At 43.9% G+C, this 12,636-nt stretch overlaps 1 protein-coding gene across 1 annotated transcript in view; it reads left to right on the top strand.

Annotated features, from left to right (window-relative positions):
• Dcdc2c (doublecortin domain containing 2C) overlaps positions 1 to 11,745 on the top strand; it is a 28,231-nt gene extending 16,486 nt beyond the window's left edge. Inside the window, exons 4-10 of the mRNA XM_035447235.1 lie at positions 1,638 to 1,766; positions 5,517 to 5,654; positions 7,240 to 7,282; positions 8,544 to 8,667; positions 10,314 to 10,414; positions 11,166 to 11,234; positions 11,683 to 11,745. Of these exons, the coding sequence (XP_035303126.1) occupies positions 1,638 to 1,766; positions 5,517 to 5,654; positions 7,240 to 7,282; positions 8,544 to 8,667; positions 10,314 to 10,414; positions 11,166 to 11,234; positions 11,683 to 11,745 (667 nt within the window). The remainder of the gene's footprint in view (positions 1 to 1,637; positions 1,767 to 5,516; positions 5,655 to 7,239; positions 7,283 to 8,543; positions 8,668 to 10,313; positions 10,415 to 11,165; positions 11,235 to 11,682) is intronic.
• The last annotated feature ends 891 nt before the right edge of the window (positions 11,746 to 12,636 follow it).

Raw genomic sequence — 12,636 nt, 5'->3', positions numbered from 1 at the left:
CTCTGTGAGCTCTTATGAGGCCAGGTCAGTTGTCTCTGTGGGTTCCCTTGTGTAAAGTTTTGACATAAATCCTTTGCATCATTAGAAACACTGTGCCGAGGCTTCATGGTCTCCTCCATTTTTTTCCCCCCACGAAAGTGCTTTAATTACTGAAGAAGCTGGTGGCTGGTGCTGGCTGGCTACAATTCTGTTTTGCCCCAGAGCTTTAGTGGAGGAGGCAGATTCTATCCATTGTCACAACACATTCAACCAGTGTTTATAGTCTGAGAAGAAGATACACTGTTTATATCCCCTCTGAGAAGAAGATACATTTGCTATAGTCTAAGTTATTCACATTTAAGGAAAAAAAAATCCAAGTAAACAACAGCAAATAGCACAGTTGAGCCTACACACTATTAAAGAAAGCATAGGCTAAAAGAAATAAGCCTTGTACATGACACTTTTTTTTTTTAAATACAGGTTCTTTCTACATGATCCAGGTTGGCCTAGATGTAGGGTATCCCCGCCCCAGCTTCACATGTGCTAGGATTACTAGTGTGTACCATCACACATGGTCTATTGTGCCTTATTTTAATGAAAATTGAGACTTTGAAACTACCTCCAAGGGGTGGTGATTCCTGGGGCACAGCAAATGAAACAGGAGCTTTGGTTGAGTTTTGAAGAGCTTCTCAGTACACCTTTCCCCACACAGCAATAATGAACTAAGCCTATTGGGGGGTCACATTGCTGCCTGAAGACAGGAGTGAGACTGGGTGTTTTGTAACCTGTCCAGAGGATCATGTAGCATTTCTACTGGATGTCTCTCCAGGCTCTGTGACATGGGATATGACTGCATTTTTCAGATATAATTCCCTCCTTTCATTTTCCAACTGTACACTATTTTCTTCTAATTTAACCACCATAGGGAACATATCATTTTTATATAAATTTTTATTTAAATTAGAAACAATCTTATTTATCAATCCCAGTTCCCTCTCTCTCCCATCCTCCCATGTCCCCCACCTCCCATCAACTCCCCAGGGAGGGTGAGGCCTTTCATTGGGGAATCATGAAAGTCTGTCACATCATTTGGGGCAGGGCCTAGGCCCTCCCCCATGTGTGTAGGGGAATATACTATTTTTAAGAAGTAGAATTTTGTCCCATTCTTTGGGTTCCTTCAGCTAGATGGAAAGGCACTTTCTGAGCTATGGACAGATCTCAGTTGTTACAGTGTGGTCTCATAGGCATGAAGCCCTGGTCTCCATCCCTAGCAGTGTATACACCAGAAGTGTATGCCTGTAATCTCAGCATCTGGGAGGTGGAGGTAGGAGCACCAGAGGTGCAGGGTCACCCTTAGCTGCATAGTGAGCTTGAGACCAGCCTGGGCTCTATGAGACCCTGTTGCAATACAGTACACTACAACACAGATAAAAAACACAGTACAATACAATATAAAAACAGTACTCTCCTAACACCATTTTTACATCAGCAGACTTGAAGACTATACTGCAGGACTTATACTGTAGGACTGCACTGTAGGTATTGTTAAGTATTGATCAGTGCATCAGAATATTTTTGCATTTCTGCAAAGACACCTATGCGTTTTTTTTCTTTGAGTTTCCAGTGTTTACATCTGATTTTCCTTCTTATTTCTACAGTGTTTTCACAAATGGAAGATTGTTTATCCCACCTATAAAAATTATTGTACCCAAATTCAGCCTGTCAGATTGGAATAATGTGCTGGCCATTATTGGAGAAAAAGTCTTCCCTCTAGGAGGCGTACGGAAGTAAGGCACTCTCGAGTGGGGAATCGGGTTGCAGGGGAGAACTGGGTGCCCCATCTTTATTTTAAACTGGTTTCATTAAGCTAGTCACCAAATACTGAGCACTGGCCATGAGTTCTGTGCAGAGGGCACAGCGTCGTAAGGAAGAGCCTCAGGTGAGATGGCTCAAGGGGTAAAATGTTTGCCATGCATGCTTAGTGGTTTGAGTTTGATCCCTGAAAACCCTGTGAGGGTAGAAGGAGAAACCTGATTTCACAGCATTATCCTCTGACTTCACATGTGCACATAGCACACAAGCACCCCTCATTGTGCACACAACACCAACACCAACACCAACAACAAGGAACCTTGCTTCCCAGAACCCCTACTTGGGCCGAAGCTGGAGGAGGTACTGCAGTAGTTGGTGGCCTGTAGAAGTTGGGCGGGGGCACATGGGTAATCAGTCTTTAAGGTGAAACTCAGCAGATGAGTGAGGGAGTTTTGCTTCTATGGGGCAGAATGGTTCAAAGAGGTCAGCCCAGAATCACAGCCTCTAACCAGGGCTTTAGGGTCAAGTCCGTCTTCTGCCACCTTTGTGACCATAACAATAATGGATACCTTTTTCTTCATCTGGAAAGTGATAGTAGTGATTTCTAAAAGTTTTCATATGTGCTCAGCACCTCACCCAGTATGTGGCATGCTGTATGTGACAACAGAGGAACAGTTATGATGGAAAGGTAAAGCCTGGATAGGTATGGTGCATGGGAGAAGGACCTCACCTGTCACTGCTGGAGAGGCATATTGTCGTGGTTGTTTATGTTTAGGCTTTTGGACTGGGATCTAGGCAGCTGGAGTTATGATGCTGAGGGATTTATTGGTATAGACATCTGATCTCATCTTTGTTGGATGGGTGTCCATTCTTTGGTTGGTGTTGCTGTGGGGTCCCTGGGACTTAGCAAGCGTGTTGGGTGGGGGCTTCTGGTAGAGAGCTGTTCTGTAGGTTGGGGTGGGTGAGTTTTGTAGAAATGGAGGGGCTGAGAAGGGAGGTGGGGAAGAACTAGGGGGTCTCTGGGTCAAGACTGAGAGGCCACGCCCCAAGGCAATGGAAGGGGACTGGGAAGAGGGCCCCTGTGGACAGGCTGCACCAGGACTACGGGGAAGTCTGAAGAGGCTGGAATGGAGAACAGGAAGAAGGATGAAGGTCTCCTACCAGAGTCCCAGCCTAGTATGGCAGTTCTGTATCTCTGGTAGAGACAAGTTCTGCATGTTGGTGGGTCACAGAGAACTGGAGATGGGCTAGCAAGAAACTCTGAAGCGGGCTGCAGGAAAGAACTAGGGGAACCCTGGGTCCTCACCGAGAATCTGAATCCCTAGGGGGTTGAACTACACCTTTATTTTGGGAAAGTGGTTGAATTGGCTGTTTATTGGTAAAGCAAAGAATTGGAGACATTTAGAGATATTCATCATTCTCTCTTTTTCTCTCACCTCTCCACATGTGTGTATGTATATACATAAGGCAGAGATCAACGTCAGGGTTCATTCTTGGGAGCCATTGCCTTATTTCCTGAGACAGGGTCTCTCACTAGGGGAACCATTAAGTAAGCAGGGCTGGATCCTCGGGGTCTTTACTTCCCCACTGTGAGAATTACAGCTATGCATCATCATGCTTGGCTTTCTCACCTGGCTTTGAGGATGGATCTCATGTTTGCAAGGTGAGCACTTTAATGGCAGAGCCATCTCCCAGGCCCTATATCACCCAATTAGTAAACTTCATTAACAATAACATACATAAAACACTTCCTGCTTCTGCACCTAGTGTTGAACTCTGGTATTTTTGTGATGCAAGGCAAGCTATTTAGTAACGCGATCTCACTTGTTCACATCTTTTCCTTTGCAAAGTTCTTTTACTACAGTACCACAAGCTGAGCTGCTCTATGTACTGTCTGCATCCTCTGCAGGGTCTGTACTTGGTGTCATGCCGAGGGGTACACAGGTGAGCTCCCCTCCCCCTTGAGCATCTCTGGATTTTTTCAATCTCAGGCTTCCCTCTTGAATTCTGAAATTAGTCTTTATTATCTTCCTACATTTCCCCCTTATTTTTAACTGAGTTTTTAGATCTTTTTATGTTAGCACATCTCACGCCCATGTCTTAGCTTTTCTTTTTCTTTTTTTTTTTTTTTTTTTTTTTTTTTTTTTTTGATTTTCGAGACAGGGTTTTGTAGGCATCTTGTCTGTGAACCTGTAATGGTAGGATTTTCCTGTATTGCTTTGGAGCCTGTCCTGTAGACCAAGCTGGCACTTGGCTAGAAATGGAATGCCCAGACCTTGACCTGGACTTAAGAGTCAATCTGTGCTTCAGTTGGCTTCCCAGAGATCAGATGCACTCGGGAGGGAAGCCTAGTCTGTGTGTTCCATCTGCTCCTGGTGTCCTGCACCCGCCCTCCTTTCCTTCTTCGTCCAGATGCACTGGACTTGTGCATCTACTTTACACGGCCACAGCAGATGATAGAGAGGGCCGTCTGTCACATCTTTTCCACAACAGGCAGCCTATTCTCTACTCCTTAGGATCCTTCATCCTTTGTCTAATCATGAAATCCCCTCCTGGAATGCAAACTCTTTGTTAATTGATCTTCAGACACATGTTTGTGTGCCCTGTTAGTATTTTGCCCTCAGTGACAAGCAGACTCCTGGGTTTTGGGTTTTTGTATAGATCCCTCCGGCCACTCCAGAATGCTTCACCTATTACTATGTGATGGGTGGCCTGCTGCCATTCTTTAAGACAAATGAGTTCCTTTTGTCTTGTGAAGCCCATGGTTGAATTACATCCTTCTCCTCTTGAAACCCATGCCAGTCAGCTCTCCATTGCTATAACAAAATACCTGAGATAATCATCTTGATGTGGGAAAGGGTTTGCTTCAGCTCACAGTCTCATTGGTTTCACTATACATTTTTTGGCCCATTGTTTTCAGTTTTTGGCTCATTGTTTTTGGGTCTGTGGTAAGACCCCACATTGTGGATGTACATGGCTGAAGATGCTGTTGACCTTATAAAGCAGCGGAGAAGTGTTTGGGGTCCTAATACCGCTTCAAGGGCCTGACTCCAGTAGCCCAGCCTCTTTGCACTTGCTCTACCTCCTAAATGTTCTAATACCTCCCAGGAGTGCTACAGACTAGGAACCATGTCCTCTAACCTGGAGAAGCAGAGTGAGCACCTTGTATTAATCTTCATAGGTTGCTAGGACCCTTGACTCCAAGGAACAGTCATTTCCATTTGTGTAGTTCCTCCTCATAGTCTTATGTGCAACAAGCTGATAATAGAATGAATTGAATCTTTTCTCAAATTAACCAGACAGTGAGTACTTGCCAAAGAGTGCTGAATGAAGTCACTGGGTCATTATAAAAAGTCCTGTTATTTGCTAACAAATGCTGATTTCTTTCTGAAGTATTGTTACAACAATGTAAGCCATTTGTATTAATTTTAGCTGCTACTAGTTAAAATTAATTGAATACCAACCAAGAGCTGATCATGTTCTCAAGATCCTCTGAGGACTTGTGCATAATGAAAAATACACTTTAATTAAAAAGCTCTAAGTGGAAAGTGTGCAGTTCAGGAAAAGCAGTTTCCACAGGCTTCCCGCCTTGCTCCACATGCTCACTGGGGAGTGTAGTTTCTTGGGTATTTTACATGCTGGTCATTATCACAGGTGAAAAACTAACCCATGTCCTGTGCTGCTGTTTCCTAAATCTTATCCCATGTTCTCTCCTTTGTTCACAGGTTGTTTACAATGGATGGGCATCTTTTGGAAAATTCAAAGGATTTGCGAGACAATTATTTTTATGTTGCTGCAGGACTGGAGACTTTCAAATCCATTCCTTACTGGAAGGCCCCAAGGGTCCCCAGTGAGGTCCAACAGTGAGTGCAACTTGTACCTTTCCTTTAAATAAAAAAATCTATCCATCTTCCTATCAATCAATCAATCTATCATCTGCCTATCTATCATTTATCTATCTATCTATCCATCCTAGCATCTACCTATCCATTTATCTATATATCTAGGGGTGCATGCATGTCATGCATGGGGAGATCAGAGGATAACTGTGGGAGTCAGTTCTCTCCTTCCACATTGTGGGCCCTGGGCATCTAACTCAGGTTGTTGGGCTTAGTGTCAAATGCCTTCACTCACTGAGCCATCTCTCTGGGCTCTGTGCCTTTCCTTTTTGAGTGTTGCTGACATTTGTCTGTCTTTCCCAAGTCCTTTCCAAAACATGCTGGGTTCATATACTGATTACTTTTCAGTTGTAAAACTTGATGTGATATCTGTAACGATAACTCTTTCTGCCAGCCACCCGAGTTCCGCCACCACATTAGGGCCCCAAATAATACACAGACATTAATATTATTTACAATGCTGTTGGCCAATGACTAAGATTTCTTATTTGCTACCTCTGTCTTAAGTATCAACCATAACCATTAATCTTATTTTATAAAGACTTATCAAGGATGCCAGCCTTAGCGTCTATCTTCCTGGGATCACATGGCAACTCCTGTCTTTACTACATTTCCCAGAATCCTTCTTGACTCCTAGCCCCACCTATCTTGCTTTCCTATTGGCCAACAGTGCTTTATTTATCAACCAATAAGACAAACATATACACAGAAGGACTTCCCCCATCAGATATCTATTATCTATCATCTATCTATCTATCTATCTATCTATCTATCAATCTATCTATCTATCTTCTACCATATACCTATTTATGCTTACATATTCTGTCTCTATATGTGCATACATATGCACACACACACATAATTTGAATCTCACATTTCTAAAATCAGGCATGGAGTGATGCACAGTTTCTGAGAATACAGAGTCTACACTGTGGATACAGACAGCCCATGACAGTGCCCCTTTGAAATTGGTGTCAGAGAGACATGTCCAGTGTGTATAGCAGCTGCTTGTGAAGGCCCTGTGCCTGTGAGTTAGGAAGGGGTATGGATACAGGCAAAATGGCCAGTCAGACCAGAGTTCTGTGTCTGGTGGGTGAGGGACAGCCAGGTTTGAATCTCAGTCCTGTTACTGATCAGCTCCAAGGTGTGGTATGAACCTGTGCCTCTAAGGTCTTGGTTCCTTGCAGAGAAGCCAGCAGGTTCTTGCTTCACTGGGTAATGGTGAAAGCTGCATGAACAATTGAGATCTATGTGAATAATCCATGCCTCAGAAAACATCAAAACCGTTAAAACGTCAGGCTCCCTCCAATACCCCAAACCTCCTTACCCTGCCACCCTGGACTAGGCACCACCCTAATAAATCAGGGGCCATCTGACTTTTAAAGACCCCCTGGCTTTTCTCCCAAGCTAGGAGATGACTGTGGTCATCATCTGTGCCTTTTGTAGAGAGCGGTCCTCTTTCTAGGTCAAGGATGCTCCTGTAGTTTATGAAGACAAGGTAAGTCTGGGCTGAGCTTGAATGCACTAACTGCTTGTCTTTAACTTTCAGGAAGCTTATGAACAATGAAAAAGGCACACAGCCAAAGAAAAAGGTAAGTTTTGAAAGATGAGTGACCACTGTTACTGATTCTGGTGTCCTCTGGTCTTGGGGTGGCAAATAGCTTTACGGTCACTAGGAGGAGCCAGACCTGCCCATGAGAGGGAGGAGGAGGATGATAGAGTCATCTTTGGAGCTCAGAGCCTAGAACAGAAAGGGAGGCATGCAGAGATGTTTGGGGCATGACATGGCAGTCTCTGCACTGAGACCCCAGGAGCTCAGTCAGCACACTGTACACTGTGGTATTGGTCATGGATCATCTTTTAAGTCTGAAATTTATCTTTTAAAATGTATTTATAGACAAAGCAGAGGTTCTTGGACATGCAGTGAGCATGTCACAAGTATAGAGCTCTGAACTCATATGCTATCATTGTTGAACGGGGCACACTACAGTGTGATGAAATGCTGCTGCTGACGCCAGTTCTGCTGAGGTCTTGCTTTCTGTACCTGCTACACAACTCTGGCTTACACCACACTGTTTAAAACCAGCAGGGATGTTTTACTTGGCCCCTTGTGTGAAATGAACGTTTATACATTTGGATGAATTTGCTTCCAAATACTTGAATTAAGATGTAAAAAGAGGGCTGGAGAGCTGGCTCAGAGGTTAAGAGCACTGGCTGTTCTTCCAGAGGTTCTGAGTTCAATTCCCAGCAACCACATGGTGGCTCATAGCCATCTGAGATCTGGTGCCTCTTCTGGTGTGCAAGCATACATGCAGGCAGAACACTATACACATAATAAATAAATAAATCTTAAAAAAAGAAGATGTAAAAAGAAAAGAAAAGGTTATTTGCACCATGAAGATAATTAATAGTAGGGTCGAGGGACATTCAGGACCTTAGGTTTTGTGATGACCATGTACTTATTATTGTCTACAGATAGTATAAAGATTGTAAAAAATAAATCCAGGTTCCTCTTACTTAACTGTGCTATGGCATGGTTGAATCTTTGAGAGTTGAGCGCCCTCCTGAGCAGCAGCTTTGGGAAGGCTCCAAAGCTTGTACCAAAGAATGAGGAGTCCCCTTGTGCCATCCTTGGTGCAGCACCCTTGGCTGGAAAGAGCCAAATGACCTCTCCAGCAGTGGATCTGGGAAGAAGGGGCAGGCTATCCCCTCTACCTCCTTCAGAAGGGGACAAGAGTAGTGAGAACTTTCGAGGCTTCGTGGGTTCCTGGATTTCCTGCCCTTGCCCACTGCAAGGACCAAGGACTCAAGGTGGCCTCTTCTTCTGACTTTTGGTCTTTATCTACATACTAGGTGGAGCCCAAAGGAAAAGAACCTCTCAAAAGTGCCATTGTACCACCTAAAAGCCAGGATTCTGTTTACTATGCCAAAAAGAAGAGGAAGACAGCACTGGGACCTTTAGCTCAAAGCGGTGCAGGTAATAGGTGTTCATCTCCCACAGGCTATGAAAAGTGCGCTCTCTCTCTCTCTCTCTTTTTCTCTCTCTGTATGTGTGCATATGTGGTATGTGTGGTGTGTTTAGTGTGTGTGTGTGTGCATATTGTGTGTGTGTATGTATGGTGTGTGTGGTCTGTGTGTGTATATGCTTGATGTGTGGTGTATGTATGTGTATAGGTATGGTGTATGTGGTGTATGTGTGTATATAGTGTGTATATGTATAGTGTGTGGTGTGTACATGTATAGTGTGTATATATATATATTTTAAATAAAATTTATATATTTCAATATCAGAAAATAATAACTGGTAGAACAACTCAGAAGATTAATTAAAAATACAAGATCAAGTGGTATTACGAGATGTTATCTATGGCAGGACTCATACAATAGCAGAAAATATTATTCCTGTGATAGAATGTGTGTGTGTATATATACATACATGTATGGTATATGCACGTATAGTGTGTATATGTATGGTGTGTGTGGTATATGCAAGTATAGTGTGTATATGTTTGACATGTGGTATATGTGTGTGTGTGTATTGTGTGTATATGTATGGGGTATGTGGTATATGTGTGTATAGTGTATATATGTTTGATGTGTATGGTGTATGTATGTATATGGTAAGTATATGTAGGAGGTGTGTGGTATATGTATATGTATAGTGTATATCTGTATGACATGTAAGGTGTATGTGTATTATAGCATGTATACATATGTATGGTGAATGTGATACATATGTGTGTGTATTGTGTGCATATGTATGGTGTATGTTACACACAAGGTCTTTTCTTGGAACTACTTGATTATCAAGTGTTCAACTGTGGGGCAGTAGTAGGCTGTGGACAAGAGCAGTAACATTCCAAAGCTGAAGGCATTAGGAAGACTTAAAAATGTCATATTTAAAGTAAATTCCACATGCACATGCATATGAGGACTATAGATATTCTTGCTGTAAGAACAATATCAAATGAGCCCGACGTCTGAGGGAACCTTGTCCATAGAAGCAATCTAGCTTGTTCCTGTGTATCTTTAGAAGAGAGACCCAGACCTGACCATAAAATGAAATAATTAAAATAGCTCCATGCCTACTCTCATTCTTACTGCTGTACTGTCCCCTCCGCCAAGCCCTGTTGGGTGCTTATGTCAAATGATGTTTTTCCTGAGGTGTGCCTTGCTTTCCAGTCTGACAGACCTGGGGAAGGGCTTGTTGCAGTGTCAGGTTATGGTGCAGACAGGAAGGAGGTGGGAGAAGTCCCTCCTCCAGTGTTCTACAGACAGGAAGCCGGTGGGAGTCCCTCCCACACTCAACAGCATCCGAGTGGTTTGGGAAGCCTCTGGACATAGAAATGCTCAAAATTTCAAGGGTCCAGGACTTTCATGGAGCTGGAAACTCGACAGATATTACAAAAGTGGGGCCCACTGAACTGAGATCTCAATATAAGCAAACACAAAAGAGGAGAGGGGAGAGAGAGGGAAGAAGGATGGATATGCAAATATGCAGGGACCCCATCTGTCTGATGGTACAGGAAAGTCAGAAGCTGCTGAGCTGAAACTTTGTTTCAGAAAATGTAAGTTAGGGATCATTTTTTCTGTTGGTTTGAAAAGATTGTTATTTTTCCTTAGAAGGTGATGTGTATAAAGCACAGACTCCCGCTAAGGAGGCCCAAGAAGCACTGGAAGTCAGGGAGGATCCAGAAGTGAAGGTGGAGGTTCCAGTTGACCAGGTGGGTCGCAAAGGCCTCACCTCCAAGTTCTCCCTGGCCTCTAGAAGGTTCTGTGCTCTAGCAGTTAGCTACTTACCAGTCCTTGAGAGTCCCCATGGCAGACATTTTCATATCTGTTTTTCCTTCCCCAAGTACTTGTGTTGATGGGGCCACTGGGACAACTGTCACCTGGGTGGCAGCAGAATGTCATGTGATTTAAATAGCATTTCTTCTGTACCCCAAGCCAGTTGACCCAGGAACTACCAAAGGAGTCTCCTGCCTCTTTCCTATCTCACAGCAGGAATACTTGGATTACAGATATGCACATCAGCGTCCAGGTCTTATGTGGGTTTTGTGGCTCTAAACTCAGGGCCCCTGACTTATACAGCAAGTACTCTTACTGAGCCATCTCCCTGGACCCTTATTTATTTTTGAGATAGGGACTTGCTAGGCTAGCCTAGGCTGTCCCCAAACTCATGGTCTTCCGGCCTCAACCTCTTAAGCTCTGGGGTTATAGATGTGTTACCACCATGCCCTGCTCCTAGCAATTTTGTTTACATGAAAAGAATTTAGAGACTCTAAAGATTTCTCCATTTTCTCGATGGAGCTGGAGGTAAAATTGGGGTCAACAATTTGGAAAAGCTTCATTACCCCCTTCCAGTTCTGTCTGTAGAACTAGTCTAGAATTGCACACTGGTTTATGTACTCCCTGCTTTTTCACAGGAGTTTGGCACTGATGGTGGCTCAACTTGATAATATGTTTTCTTCCCAGGTACCAGCTGAAATTGTTAAAGAAATTGATGAGATAATTAATGACAACCCTGACCTGGAAAGAGGCAAGGTGAGTGAATTTTAATTTACTTATGATGGTAGGGATCCAAGCCACCTTCTTGTGATAGGCTAGGCAGAACTCCTCGTTGGTGGTAAGGGATCTGGGACTACAGGCTGGTCCCCAGATCACAAATGGGTATCCAAGTGGAAGCACAGTGTATTTTGAGAAGTCACATGGGAAATTCTAATCACCCTTGTACCTGTTTTAATTATTCTTCACTGCACTTCCTATCACAATTGTGTAAGCTTTCCTCCAACAGGAAGGTCAGGGTGGTGAAGTACAGCAGCCTCTGTGTAGGTAGCTCCCTGTAATAAGACAGCCATCCCATACCCACCAATGCGTGCTGTGTCCATAGCCTCTTGCTGGGAGGTCAGGTTTTGTTTAGCTTCCTGCAGATGGCAGCTCAGGTTTGTGCAGCACACCGGGCTGTAGCTTTCTGCTTGTTTTTCCTGTCCAGGTTTTTTGGAAACATCGTCTGGGGAGGCAGTATGTTCCAAGGTTTCTTGAGACCAGGTGGTGACTAGTCTACTTAAGATGTGTACACTGGGAAAACAAAATATACTTTACATAGGTGATCATGATCATGTCTCTAAGAAATGGATGTCTCTGTTTGTTTGCAATATTATTCTGTCTCCAGGTGTTTTTCGAAGTAGTTTGTTTCAGACATTTGGCCAGGCTGAGGGAGAGTGAGATCTTGCTCCAGTCTGGCTGTTCTGACATGGTGCCCTCCACAGCTGCAAGCAAACTCAGGCTTAAGGGTTGCTGAGTGGCTGCTGGACATGCCCTAAGGTCCCTGGCTCTTTACCCAGCTTGGCAAGTGGCCTTTGAAGGAAGGAGAAGGATCCACAGGACATTTGTTAGGTTTTATAAACACACCAGAGGAGATTGGGAATCTCAAAAGAGTCAGAGAGAACGGTACCTTCACAGAGTCCATCCTCTGTACACATCCCGGAAGGGCTTGGGTTTGGGGGTGGTTTTTAGTGAGAGAGGTTACTGTGTGTGTCCAGTACAACAAGGGGTACTTTCAAATGAAGAGCAAAGGTTAACTTTAATTTCTCGGGTGTCACAGAGTAAGGCTGTTCTGGGAATGGGGATAATAATGAAGGAGATAGCCCCAGAGCATCCAAGGGTAAGGGTGAAAGCACTGCCTGTTCCCACAGGGATCATATGGAGACAGGAGACGGTGGTGTTGGGTTCATGGTAGGGCTGCACACGCAGATACATTCTGAAAGCTCTCTGCACAGGTTCTTCATGTCAAGTTCACCCTGTTACACTGACTCACCATGAATATATGTGCAGGCCCCTATAGGGGGTCTCACGGATCAGTCATCTCGTGCCAGTCTATGGCAGATTTAACTTTACAGAGTGATTCAAGATGTCTCCTTTGATGTGAGCAACATTGTTGGAACAT

Source organism: Cricetulus griseus, chromosome 7 (genome assembly GCF_003668045.3).
Source record: "Cricetulus griseus strain 17A/GY chromosome 7, alternate assembly CriGri-PICRH-1.0, whole genome shotgun sequence".
In the NCBI taxonomy this organism is placed as follows: domain Eukaryota; kingdom Metazoa; phylum Chordata; class Mammalia; order Rodentia; family Cricetidae; genus Cricetulus; species Cricetulus griseus.
Note: the sequence above shows the minus strand (reverse complement) of the source record. Positions and strands in the feature narration are given on the sequence as shown.